Genomic DNA, 14,062 nt, shown 5'->3' on the forward strand with positions numbered 1-14,062 from the left:
TCCTCTACTTCTTTCACGTAGGCCTTATCATTGGTGTCTGTGATCAGACTAAATATTGTTTATAATAATAGTATATTTTATTTTACACGCGGGAAAATGAAAGAAATTTGTAGAACACAGATTTTTGAAGTGTTTTAAGCCAAGGACCCCTTAACTGAAAGACAGACGGAGCAGGGACCCCCACTACATATATGGTATAAAAATAAATAGCATATTAAACTTGGCCTATAATAATGTGTAGGGAGGCCCAAAGCCTTTATACAAACCTTATTTTTATAGAATCCTAAGCTATTAAATTAACTGTTGCCATGATTTTATACATCATGTTTTAATGTTAAACATCTGGCACAGTGAAACCTAAGAAGGAACTGTATCTGTGGATGGCTACCTTACCTATAGGCCAGTAAGACCAGTTGTTTGGGCAATAATTTTACCAAAGTAATTTTGGTAGTAATCCTGCAGTAACTCTGAGGACCCTAGTTGTTCCAGATCCCCTGTTGAAGATGTCTTGTGTAGAATACTGTGTTTCATTTATCCCCTTCTCACTAATAAATGCTAACCTCCAATCAGAATAAGTGCACATCCTTGTAGGTAGTAGGTTTCTACTTGCCTGCACTGTCCGGTGGTTTGGTCACAGTCAGGCCTTGTGTTGTCTTTGATGCCTTTTGGGGAGCATTCACAGCCCTCACAGCCCAGCAACGGGTGATAGCTGAACGTCTGACTCTGGCACACATCACAGGCTGGTCTGACTGTCTGAGGAGGGCAGATACAGCGTCCTGTCACCTCGTCACACAGTCGGCTGCCACACTCACACGCTGCAGAAGGAGGAGAGGGGATATCAAATACATTTTAAACTAAATAGAGGTTAGAGAGCGGGAAACTCTCACATTTCAACCTGCACAAGTCAGAAGTAAGCGTTCACTCACGTCTGCAGTAGGGGAAGCCGTAGTATCCCGTGGCACACTTTGTGCACTGACGACCGATGACATGCTGTCTGCAGGGACACTGTCCTCCAACCGGATCACAAGTGGCTCCTGTAGAGCCAGACTTGTCACAGTTGCAAGGCAGAGCTCCGTCATTATAGGCTGCTACAAGAGATCGGGCAGAGTCTCCGCAGAACTGGGGAGAAGTTCTCAGACTGAGGACAGAAAAATTAAAATAAATTCTTTCAAATACAGATGTGTACAGTACACACTATTATCACAGCTAGAGGGCACCATTTCCAAAACTTACACTGTACTGTTTGTTATTGTAAAAATGCTGCACTGTTGAATACGTTGTTTTTTTATTATTGGGCTGAAAAACTCTAACAAACCATGAATTTATTACAGCTTGAAAAAGAGAAGAGCTTATAAACACACAAAGAAACAAAAGTTTGTTTCACAGACATGGTGGATACTTACTCAATAAAAAATCCTTCTCCTCTACATTGTTGTATGAAATCTGCAGATTTATCCAGAGGCTTCTCTTTCAGGAGATCTGGGGTGTAACTGCTATCAGGAACCAACAAGATATAATCCTATACAAAGGAAACAACATAACAAATGATAAAAACACACAATCTCACCAGAAACTTCCAGTTAGTTTTGTTTGGTGCTTGTTGCTTAATATATTCATATCAGTATGATGCAGAGCGATGAACGGATACATGGAGAATTTTAAGTGTTTTAGCCACATTCGTCTACTTGATTTTATCTGAAGAAGGGAAAGTAAAGCAAGGCAACAACGGGCAAGCAAACAGGTTGGGAAGCTAAGCCCTTAGAAAGCTGTGTGGGGCTGCCAAGTAGAATACAGTCCCTTCATTGTTGTTGTTGGGGAAATGGCATAACACCGAGGAGCGAGGACCTCAGCATGCCAGGTACTCAACCTGACTAACTCCAGAACAAACCCAAATTTTGAACCTGCAGACCTTACACAGAAGCATGTCTTACAAACTTATTCCCACATTTCTATTACTTAATACTCATTTAATTTAGAGGGTAAACACAATTTGGACAGTTTTGACTTGGCCACCGACCAGAAGTAGTGTCTTCTTAGGTTGCACGATCACAGAGATGGTGGGCAGCTGCCAAGAATTCTGGTCAAAGTCAAGGGCAATGCGCCCATCAGCGATCACAACCTCCCTGCAGCCTGAGACCGCGGGGCAGAAGGAGGCATTTATTGAACCTGTAAGAGAAGAGCAGAGTTGGAGATGAGTAGAGAAAGAGGAAGAAATACTAGCATGCTGCAAAATAATCCATCCATCCACTAAAGCTATATAGGGAAGTATGTCCAAGGCCTTTGAACATCTTGTCATGACCTCAGGCACTTAATCTGCTCTAGGAGGAATCACCCGCTCACAGAGAAGACTTTCCCTGTCACTGCCAGACTAACCATGCTTGTATCAAATGGGAGCCAATAAACTCTTGAATATGATTTCATTTGACAGGAGTCAGTCGACCTCTTCCTTCAACACACTCACCCTTCCACTCACGCCCTGCATCCACTCGGACCTCCACGGGGAAGGACGTATGTTCATTCTGGCGATAATGGACCACAACCACATACGAGCCTGGGCTGGGCACTTTTGGAGTGAAATGGATCTCTGTCTGGAAAAAGAGGAGGAAGCTTTGGAGTCAAACAGTCGTGTTGAAATTGAAAATGAATGTAAGGGCAGAGTGTGTTCTTTGAATGTCTCCAACTCCCAGCACCAGGGTCAAGTCCACAAAAGCACAAATTATTCAACAAGGTTTTACCTGAGGGAATTTAAGCAGTATCCCATCACTCTGAGGTTCACTGACATGGAACACCCCCGTCTGTTGTCTTTGTCTCCAATCCTCATTCTCTCCTTGTTGGGGAGAAACAGCTGGTGTCGAAGATAGCTGTCCATCACGGGCAGCATACAAAATCCAGGCTGAGGCTGGCTTGTCGAATTGCGTCAGAACGCAGTGCCGGCTGGAAACAGTAAACAGCAACAATATGGTATTACTTAAAGCCTGTTGAAAGTGTTTGCCAAGTGCTATTGTAGCAGAACAATGTGGGGGCAGTGGGCCAGACACAGGTTATGACCAACTCTAATCACCAATAATCCTTTTTAAATCTTGAAATCCTCTGGTTATCACACACACACTATCTCATCAATGTAGAGAAACCCTGACATCACACACTAAATATACACACGTCTAAGAAAAGCTTGAAAGGTAAACGCTGCCTTCTTCCTAATTCTACCTTCAGTATTTGGTCAAACTTACTTAAAATTTCTTTTTTGGTCAAATGTGTTCATTTCTTTCCAGATTCAGAAACTAAATGTAAAAGAAAAACCTGTTCAAATTGTTTTCTACTTTCAAGAAAATCTAGTATTATGTAAAACACAACTAACTTACTATTTCTTTTTGTGACATATATTTCTTGTTTGGGAAGGGTTTTTCTACACTGTTCAGAAGTGATTTACACAGTAAATGACAGGACTGCACACTGACAGCTGTAAAAACATGTGTAACTGTATTATCTAACCTGGTAATTAGGTTCAGAGTAGGAGTAAATTAGGTGTGACAGAGTGAAAGCGGAGTTTGACCCTTCAGTCTCAGTTCAGCAGCCTCAGGTAAATAAGCTTACACATCTGGAGAGATGTCTGCAATGACATGGAAAACAAATGTGTGTCTGCTGCATAATTAATGTGGTGTAGTCACGGTGACTAACCTGTCCTCAGTAAAGCGGCCATGAGTGGATACACACAGCACCTGTGGGTCTACATACTCCATGGAGAACTCCTCTGCAGGGACTGCATACACTTTATACTACAGAGAGAAACAAATGAATTTTAAATTCCAATGATGCTATCTACATATTGAGCAATTATGCATCTTCTGTGGAAACATTTCCCTCACCAGCAGAAATGATGTTGTAGATGTTTGCAGTAGAAGGTCTGTCTTGTGAGTAAGCTGCAACACCGTCACCTGACTATTGCTGTCCACTGCCACACTCCGGCACAAAAAGCTGCAAGTGACAAACAAGAGCTGAAAACATACATTTTCTACAACTTTCTAGCTCTAAAACACTATTATTTTGTCCATATTGTAAAGACATGAATCAACAAAATACTACTACAAGAAATGTTTTGAAAGCATCAAAATTAGGCCTCACCTGTAGGCACAGCTGTAGATGTTGGCCCTGGCTGGGATCTGGCCACCTGACTGGTCACTGATGAGTATGTTGACATTCTGGACAGTGTCCACCTCGCTGGCGTACTCCAGGACAAGAGCATATTGGCCAGGACGAGGTACGCGTAGACTGAGTTGGAGCTGCGACTACACGTCATTTTAGTTTATTCAATGAACTCCGATAAAAGGACAAACTACTTAAACGGATGGAAAGGAAAAAAGGTCCACGGTGTTCAGGAAGGTTAGTCAGATGTTTGAAGGAGCTTTTTGGGTTCTGGAATCCAATTAAATATAGAAAAAAAATGAAATGATGGTAGATTTCTACTTTTGAGTGAAAGAGAACACCACAGCCCCTTTTCTCTGTTGTTTTTCTGTCCATGTAGCACTAATTTGAAAAAATAAAAATAAAAGCATTCGTACCATTCTACTGCATAGACAGCCTACTCTTATAAAACAACCCTCTTTCCAGCAATACAATGATTCTTTAAGGGAGGTAAATAAAGCATTCAGTCAAGTATTATAAAAGCATGTTCAAGTACTGACTTAAAGGTTTTAGCCTTAGCCTTAGCTAATTGGAAAGTAGTTTCACAGCCCTGATGCCAAAAGTCCAATCACCTGCTTTCATTCTGGACTTTGAAATAGCAGATGAAAACCTGCCAAAGGATCTCAGTTTATTATAGCTTTATCTTCAACCTACTCGTGCTTTAAAGGTAAAGTAATGAAACCAAACTCAGAATTCAATAGTACTTGGTTAAAACTCTGTATGCAGGCTTATTACCTGTCTGTCACTGAGAGCGGCCATTTCAGGGTGATCTGGGGTGGGACGGCGCACACGAGACTGCCTCCTCTTGCGCCCGCTGCGGCTGGAGAGTTTCCCTTGAGAGCCCAGTGCAGAGCTGAAGCCATCCATGGTAACATGCTTATACAAGAGACAGCTGAAATAGATGCATGCATGAATAGGCAAAATCAGCAAGAACAATGACAGAAGATAATTACACAATCGTCCTTTTTTAATTGACATTGAAGCCAAGTCTAACATTGATTAGCATTTTAGTTAATGCAAGAAATATTTTGGGATTGTTGGTTGCTATCCATTTTGTATAAAAAATCCTCTCCTTTCCCTTTGGCATGTAGTAAATCATCTGTGAATTATTAAATAAATACTATACTATTATAAACAGCTGTACATTTTAACCCACGTGCTTATCATGATAGCTTTCTGTAGGATGTTAGGTTACCAAGCTAATAATTTTATATAGAAAAGTTGAGGTGTGAGTGTGGTATGAACAACATGATGGATATCTATGATAAGAAATGCTACCTATGCATGAGTCTTAAGTATGAAACAGGAAAACACCTCAAAAACTCAGAACAGAAATGTTAAAGACTTACTTTGCATCTCTGTTGACAGTGGGTAAGTATGTGCAGGGCTGGGTAATTTTCTCCTGCAGCAAAGGTGCCTCATAGTAATCCTGGGGCAGCAGCACTAAATAGTCCTGGAGTGTGAGAGTGACACTGTGCACTTTAGTATTCAGTCTATTTTATGGTTGATATTTGATATGTTTGAGAAAGAACATAAGACTCTAATTAATACCTATATCTTTGGCTTCCTAATGTCAGCTACAAAAATAGGATAAGTGGTTACAGATAATGGATGGATTCATATCTGCCTTATAAACTCACCAGCAGAAGCCCCTCTCCCCTTATGTGAATGATCCATTTCCCAGGGGTCAATGCAAAGGGCTCAGCGAAGCCCTCTCCTGGGACAGTGAGGAAGGATGGGGAGGGACTCTTAGGGAATATTACTTCCTTACTCTGGTCTGACCCTGAAGAACAGCAAGCAGAAATATATGTTGTGTTACACATTATCAAGTGACAGGTGGGACACCATCAGCAAAAGACACATCATGCACCAAGCATAAGTATACTGTAAATGACAAAAAAAGAGATGGGTTGTTTAATGTATTTCTTCAGTGTTGGGTTAGATTTGACAATATAAATGTTCATGAAATGTAAGAGCTTATACAATTTCAGAGGCAGCCTCACCTGCAGTGCCTTTGTTATTGGTAGCCTTGATGCTACCTGTCACGCTGGTGCTGCTCGGGTTAGTGAACCGCAGAATCACACGGAATAAGTGCTGCCTCTCACCTTTTGGGTCAACATGCACTGTTACTCTGACTTCACTCTGCAGGGACAAGAGTGACACAACTGATTGCAATAGTGAGGGTTTGAGTAGACAATTAAGGTATAATGTTAAGAGAAAGGGACAAAATCATGTCAGGTGGGCAGAGAACTTAAGCAGAGAGAGCGGGTTAATCAACAGAGAGCAAGCGAGGTGAAGAGAGGAAAATACAGCCAAAGGATGGCAGGCCCTTCACTTACAGTCACAGCAAGACTGAAAACCCGCTTCGTCCACCACCAAAATCCTTGCTCTCACTTGTGCTCTCCCCTTTCTTTGGGGGGTTGAGTAGCGCAAAACAATATGGAAAGGGCCAGGAAAGCCAAGGGTAAGATTGAGGATCACCTCCGGCTGAAGAGAGATAGTGTAAGTTCTAAGAGAGCTTGGGCCAGACGAATACAACTCTGTATAGATCAATGATTAAAATGTTATGTACGCACAAAAACTGAAATGTGCATGTGCATTATTTTTTGTCTGATATATAAAGATGCACATTCGCCTGATTTTGATGAATCATAATTACTGTGGAGCCTCATTTCCACTCTCATAGGTAGCCTTAAGATGTAGAGAACACCCTAAACATCTGTTTGCATATCAATACATTCTCACCACACATTCTTGCTTTGTAAATATCAGTTTATGTATAGGAAAAAGGCATAAGCATGGTTTTTGTGCATACCCATTGTTTATATGTCTGGCCCACAGTGTCCACAATCCCACATCAGCCCTCATATATAATAGACGATTGTGTGCTTTAAGCAGGAATATCAGTGCAGAAGTAAAAGCAAAACATTCATGGTGGCATGAGAATAGACTGAAAAAGAATGCTATAAGGTTGTTGAAATGGCAGATATTTCCAAAAAACAGCCTGGCCATACTGTAATTTATAAGAATAATCACATTTGTGTATCAAAATATGTCATGGTAGCAATGTAAATATGTACAAACCTGTGCAGGAGACATTACAGCATAACCTTTCCAGCTGAAATTTGGGAACTGTTGGGAGTTATAACCAAAGCGGACTGGTCTGGCATTTGGCGTAGTGCCATCCTCGACTTCAAACTTCAGTTGATGGAGAGTGGGGAAATAGTAACTTGGTGCTGGCCTACAAGGGGCATGGGAACATGATGAAAACTTTGATCTATTTGCATAAGAGAAAATTATTTAATGTTAACTTTTGCCTGAATCCTAACATTTTTTAAAGCATTATAATTATCTTACTCAGTGCATTCACGGCCAAATACATTCTTCCGACACCAACACTGTCCCGACATCTCATCGCACGACATGCCAATGGCACCACCTACATCGCACTGACAACCTGTCAGGGAGAGTAAAAGTCATTATTTGTGAGTGTGTACACTCACAAATGTGTGCTGACCACATCCGGAGAACACTTATACTGTATATCACTGCAAAAATAATGAGATGTTAAACCGCTGGAGGTTCCCAGGAACAAGATTATCTGGTTAACCTGATTTAAACCTCTGTTGAAGGTAATAGCCTGCATGTTTATTCATTATTCCCCATATTGCCATGCGCTGTAGTACCATAGTTAACAGTAGATAATATGTAAGTGAGATGTGGTGTTAGTTTGGTGAGGAAGATTGTCTTACCTTGACAGCCAAAATACTGCTTTTTCTGCAGCAGGAAGTATCCATCTTTACAGGTTTCACATGCATGTCCACATGCATTAGGTTTACAGTGACACTGTCCACTTTTCTAAACAAACAGATAATCAGGAGAATATAAGACAAGCACAACTGTGGCTGAGCCATTCATTCAAAACTCGGTACGATAACAGTTTCATTTGAATCCCAGTTTGATTAATAGATGTGTATCAGTCACTGCAGGTAATAATGGAATACTCACCTGTTCACACTCTCCAACACCACTCAGGGTCCCTTTCAATTCACACCGACACTCTGGTACGAGAGAGAGTCAGAGAGAGAGATGGGGGGAGGTTATGAAAGTATAAAGGTGGATCTCCTGTGAATAGGCTCTGATTGCAGGATTTTGTTACTTTCATGGGTGAAACACAACAGCACAAAACCCCACAATCTTCACAGATCTACACATCAAAGGTCCAGAGGAGCTTTACTGCTACAGCTTGCTTTCAATACAGTAAAAAAAAACTTCACCTTAATATCCGGCCACAGTCCACCAGATGCATTCTTGGGATATTAAAAGTTATTTTTTTCCCTTTTCTACATGTCTTCAGGCACTGTGGTAGTGACAACATTCTTGTTCTGCAACATTAGACAGGTTGCTGGCAGCCTGAAGCTGTTCCCTCTCTGGCTGAATAATGGGAGCCACCATGTTAGTCCCAAAATCAAGTATTGTCAGAAGATTAGGACTAAGATTAAGAGTTATTTTTGTCTGGGTTTAGAAGTCTAAAGGTATTGTTTTTAATGTGCCACTAGGTACTTATTACCACAAAGTCATAGTATGACATCTTACAGGTTTTGCTTGCAGCTTCACACTCACAGCAGTTAACAGGAATTTGCCTTTATTTATGTGTTTTTCCACAACCTCTTAGGGACAGGAAGGCAGATCAGGCCTTGCTGACAGGGTTGTGTTGACATATCCACTGGGTAAAAGGGGCCAAGAACCAAATCAGTGCCTTGTCAGATTGCTACTAATTCAATGCAGGGGGAAACAATTGGAGTCAGTGATCCGCAATGCGGGTAATACTCCTCGAGAAATTGAATCAGACAGGGGCACTTTTGGAAAACAGGAGGTCTACTAAGTATTTCCTTTTTTCCAATTTTCTCACATCATTCACAAAATTACTTCACCACACTATTTTAGATTTCCAGTCACTTACCTATGCAGCCACTAGAGGTGTCTGGATTTAGTTTCCAGTAGAGAGGTTTACACCTGTCACACAGGGTTCCCTCCACGTTTGCTAGGCAGCGGCAGGAACCCTGAAACAATAGATAAGGAATCTAAGGACTGTTGAAACCAGTAACTACTGTTGAACGCCAGGTTATATTTCTTTCAAATCTAAAATGAATAAAAACAGTCACAAGCGCCTATATGTTGTATTGCAGTGCCAGTTTTCTGAATGACTGGAAATTTAAACTTTTTCTTTTTTTTTCAAACAGGATATGTTCAAAAATAAAGTGGAGAGTCCACCATCCAGAAACTCGTTATTGTGTTCTTCCTCTTTACTGTGTGACTATTTGATGTTAATGGACGTCACATTTAAGCCATTGTTAAATGATGTGATACAAAGCTAATTATGACCATGAGCTTCAAAAAACTCTCTCTGTATTTCTCAGCATGGCTTTGTTCAGAAACTTGTGTCTTCCAACAACTTTCACGCAGAAAAATGGAGTGAAGATAATTTCCTCTTCTGAAGAGTCGATCATGTTTTTTTAATCATTTGTGTCCTTCTTGGCTACTAGTAACCGCGTCATTCCTTAAAATTCCTCATGACGCACTTTAGCTTCAAACATGCAAAAAAACAAATATCAAACATTTGACTACTTTATACTACAAAAAAATCTAATTGCTTTTATTAATACATTGTATTTCCTTTAAAACAGTATGATTTTAGGAACACTGTGCTTTGTACATCTCTTCCAGCAGATAGTATATCCTCACAAACACATAATCGTCATTTCACAGTGAGTTGCACCATGATGAATTGTTCCTAAATTCCTAGTTTCTTGATGAATACTTGGTCACTGTCAACCTCCGAATAAGTCCTCACCTCTCTGTCATGGTGCAACAATAAAAGTAACTAAACATGAACACTAAATCTTCCATACAAAACTAAAACCCTGGTAACATAAATGCACACCCAAACTCTAACAGAAAATTATTAAAATGCACTTTAGCTAGGAGAGAAATTGTTCAGAACATGTATTTTTCTCACGAGCCTTTGCACCGCCTCAGTGCAGAACAGTTCCAATGACCCGCCCCTCCCATACAGAAACTTAAAGCAACACTAAAGAACTTTTTGTAAATTAAAATAATGTTTCCAAAATTGTATCAGTGGTTCACTAACTTGCAACAGGATAAACGGCACTTCTGCCTTTGCTTTGTGACTCTCTACTGGCTACAACCTCACTATGCAAGTTTAACAGATCAGATAGCGAATCTGTAGTTTGAACGAGACATGATGGGATAATTCCACTTCCAACCTGGAGGGGGACCGAAGCGGGAAAATTTTGTTAGAGTTGCTTTAAAGGTTAAGTTTTTAACTTGTTGATATGAACGAATGTCTAATACATTCAAGCATTGCCAAATGAGTTGCTACAAAGTGAATTAAGACTATCAGCTCCACGTAACTCTCTCTGTAAATTTAGTATGGCTGTGTTCAGAAGATTGTGGAATCTGCTGACTTTCCCGCGCAGAAACTCGAGGAAAGATAATTACTTCTTCTGAAGAGTTTTTTTTTTAATCCTCAGTGTCCTCCTTTGTTTTTAGCAACTGAGTGGAGGGGGACAGGTGGTCAAGGAATGCTTGTATGGACGCGCCTGCAGTATTGTTGTCATTACTTAGAATTCCTCACGGGGGCAGCAGAAACTACACAATATAGCTTTAAAATGAAAGGAAGTCTCTTTTCCTCTTTTTTTTTTTTAAATTGAAGTTACATACCATGGAAAAACACTTCCTTGTAAAATCTGCAGGAATACATTTGAGCAGCACCGCTATATGTTTTGAGATATAAATCTTGTGGGTAATTTACCAAAGGGCCCAATGTTGGATTTAGACCGTTTACTTTTGTTATCAAGGCTAATTAAAACATGATCAAGGTTTGGCTTTGGTAAACAAAGAAGTTTATGGAGAGTAACATACCGTTCGAGGATCAGTGGCCTCAGTTCCTGCTTGGTTACACCCACTGATGGGGGCTGCAAGCACAAAATGGATCCACAACAAAGTCAAAAACTTTAGTAAATCAGCAAATTGTATTGTTACTTTCTGCAGCGGACTTTCAAGCATGGCTTAAAGGTAGTAAAATATTTTATCAAGTCACCATTGGTCAATACCATTACCGGTCCATCTGCTGCTCCCAACATGACTTAATTCATGACCATGATGGTTCCTGGTGTGGTTACCTGAGCACTGGGGGAACCTGAGTCCAGAGGCACAGCGGTCACACTGCTGGCCCACCACCCCTGGGAGACACAGACACTGGCCCGACAGTGGGTTGCATAAGCTTCCGTATGAGCCTTCCTGTGAACATTGGCAGACTGGGGACAGAAACAAGTTGAAGTAAGAACTTCAAATGCAACCTGTAGTTTTATCATTGTAAGGGTTAGGTGTATACTGTGGAATGTACAGAATGTGTGCATATGATGTATATGTATGGGTATGTGTTGGATATGCGTATATACATGTGTATCTCTGCATTTCTCATATTTTTTAAATGCTAGATATCTTATTTATATATCGTATTATAACATTATTTATAACTGCATTTTTTAGCTGCTGATCAATTTCTGTGTTTTTTTTTATAGTGGTCCAATGCAATGTAATTTCATTCTACACTGCACTTCCCAAAGTGTTTTTGGAAAGAAAGTGAAAAATAATCTTAAATCTTGAATCCGGTATGAAAAAAGGGTTTAAAATGAATATCTTTAAATAATTTCTGTTTTCCAGAATCTGATTTCCTGCCCTGATTCCCAGTTGTCTATTCTTGGGAATGTGATTCCCTAAAAGAGGGAAGTCCATATATTTCTCATGCTCCAGCTCTCTGTGAAACGTTGTGTCATGCAGAATACATTAACAAATAAATGCGGATGACAACATGGGACTTTACGGGACACTGTGGGAGAAGGAGCGTGTCTTTTCAACAGAGTCATGAGAAGAGGCCACTGTAAAGCCCAGTGAAACCGGGAGCATATCTTTTTCCACTAGCACTAGATCTCATGCACCCAACTGGTTTATCTGTTGTGATAAGAGGGATCAAAGCCACTCACCAGCACAGTCTGGGTATCCATAGTAGCCTGGTGCACATTCGTCACAATCCTGTCCCACATAGTTAGGAAAGCAAACACACTGGCCATTTGGACTGCACACACCGTCAGCCACACCAGCCCCATCACAGACACACTCTGGAGGAAGAGAAAAAGGGTCATTAGACACTCCTTACTCCTCATTAGAATCAATATAATCAGTTATCATTCAGTTTTTATCTACATAGGGCTGCAGGGTTCCTTAAAATCTACATAAAATCGGTTACAGATAACTTGAAAAAAACATTAATTTACTGTATATAAACATTGTTCTATTGATGAAATTTCAACTGGTGAAAATATAAAATAGATTCTGTTGGTCTGGGTTCCTCAAGAAGTTGTTTTAGAGCCTCAAGGTTCAAGTGTCAAAAGTCTTAAGCATAGAGTTTAAAATGACGAAAAAAACCTAGCCCTGCTTGAAGTGTACTTGCTCCAGAAACTAGTGCAAGCATGTTCATGCTGACAAAAGGACACTTTTGTCTAACAATAAAGCAAAAGCTCGCTGGACCAACTTTTAAAATTCTACACCAACCCTCACTGTTTATCTGCAAATAGTCCAGAAATATCACTTTTGGCTACGTAGCCATATGGAAACAAATCCCCATTTCCTTTTGTGACATGCTGTCTTTGTTTACATGTACATCATAACCTCTTGTGGCAATCAAAAAAAAAAAAAGGTCACGTTTAATAATCATTCTTTCTCACCCCGGCAGTTTGGGAAGGAGTGGTATCCTTGGCGACAGCGGTCGCATCGCTCCCCCTCCACACCCTGACGGCACAGGCAGCGGCCTGAAGCATCGCACACCCCATACGCTGTCCCTCTGTAGTCACATATACACTCTGTGCACACAACAATAAAACAATAAAAGTAAACCAAATTAATCCTAATTAATATTAATTCAAATGAGTAACCCAGTTGAACCCTGAAGCTTATAAATGAGACTTATCTCTTTCTTTGGTCCAGCTGAATAACAGGGAATGACAAATGCTTCCGTCAATTGAGCCATTCTCATATTGTGGCACACAGTGGTACAGCAACACTGGTGCTCATGTTTTGCCAAGCCTCCCTTGGTTTTAGTTTGTGAATGGACTTGGCACTAAGACAGGACAGCCACCAGAGAGACTAACACTGCTTTTGCCCCAAAGCACCTCCAATACATTAAAATCAGCATTTCTAAGGCTGCTGATAAAATTCCTTCTCAGTGAGCTCACAGGGCACGTTCTTCAGACAGGTTTAAGGAAAGTTATTGTTTGTTTACATTCTCTGACAAATTATAAGAAAGGACTAAAGGTCTCTGTTTTAATAGAAATGCCATATTTCTAATAATGGGTTTTCCAGCTTGGGGGAAACCAGAAAAGGGAATTAAACTAATAATAGACTGGTTAGTTCTCACAGTCCCATCTGAATATTGCTATCATGAGAGAAGAGGGACCACTTGAACTTAAATCCCCAAACGACCACCATGATAATTTAAGATCATCAGTTTTGCTCAACAAAAAGAGATCTGCTGTCACTGAGCAACAGATTTATTCATTCAGACATTATATTATACAAGTATTTCAACTCATAATCATAATATACTGTCATTTCTGTTTTCATAAGGCCTACAAACGTTGTCTGACCTTTAGTCGTGTCTGTGTACATTAAGCCTTCCTTGACTACCCCTTGCCATGTTCATAACATTTAACTCTACCAAAAAAAAGGGGGGGGGGGGTGGGGGTGTCAGACTCATTGGTACCTTACATAATCCTCCAATGCACTTTTTAACAACCTG

The 14,062-nt window shown here is 40.4% G+C and overlaps 1 protein-coding gene across 4 annotated transcripts in view; it reads right to left on the reverse strand.

The window, feature by feature from the left end:
* The window catches only part of LOC117954882 (laminin subunit alpha-3-like), a 57,918-nt gene that overhangs the window by 23,109 nt on the left and 20,747 nt on the right, over positions 1-14,062 (reverse strand). For all 4 annotated transcript variants that reach the window (XM_034888980.1, XM_034888978.1, XM_034888979.1 and 1 more), the window contains exons 13-34: positions 12,993-13,127; positions 12,252-12,386; positions 11,388-11,522; positions 11,128-11,180; positions 9,146-9,245; positions 8,191-8,243; positions 7,935-8,040; positions 7,540-7,639; positions 7,267-7,423; positions 6,186-6,324; positions 5,823-5,965; positions 5,532-5,635; positions 4,918-5,074; positions 4,123-4,286; positions 3,867-3,975; positions 3,679-3,776; positions 2,736-2,934; positions 2,462-2,588; positions 2,018-2,166; positions 1,404-1,519; positions 927-1,138; positions 611-815 (exon numbers count right to left, since the gene is read on the reverse strand). In XM_034888980.1, coding sequence (XP_034744871.1) covers positions 611-815; positions 927-1,138; positions 1,404-1,519; positions 2,018-2,166; positions 2,462-2,588; positions 2,736-2,934; positions 3,679-3,776; positions 3,867-3,975; positions 4,123-4,286; positions 4,918-5,074; positions 5,532-5,635; positions 5,823-5,965; positions 6,186-6,324; positions 7,267-7,423; positions 7,540-7,639; positions 7,935-8,040; positions 8,191-8,243; positions 9,146-9,245; positions 11,128-11,180; positions 11,388-11,522; positions 12,252-12,386; positions 12,993-13,127 — 2,896 coding nt within the window. The remainder of the gene's footprint in view (positions 1-610; positions 816-926; positions 1,139-1,403; positions 1,520-2,017; positions 2,167-2,461; positions 2,589-2,735; positions 2,935-3,678; positions 3,777-3,866; positions 3,976-4,122; positions 4,287-4,917; positions 5,075-5,531; positions 5,636-5,822; positions 5,966-6,185; positions 6,325-7,266; positions 7,424-7,539; positions 7,640-7,934; positions 8,041-8,190; positions 8,244-9,145; positions 9,246-11,127; positions 11,181-11,387; positions 11,523-12,251; positions 12,387-12,992; positions 13,128-14,062) is intronic.

The sequence above is a fragment of the Etheostoma cragini genome, chromosome 12 (genome assembly GCF_013103735.1).
Source record: "Etheostoma cragini isolate CJK2018 chromosome 12, CSU_Ecrag_1.0, whole genome shotgun sequence".
NCBI classification, from domain to species: domain Eukaryota; kingdom Metazoa; phylum Chordata; class Actinopteri; order Perciformes; family Percidae; genus Etheostoma; species Etheostoma cragini.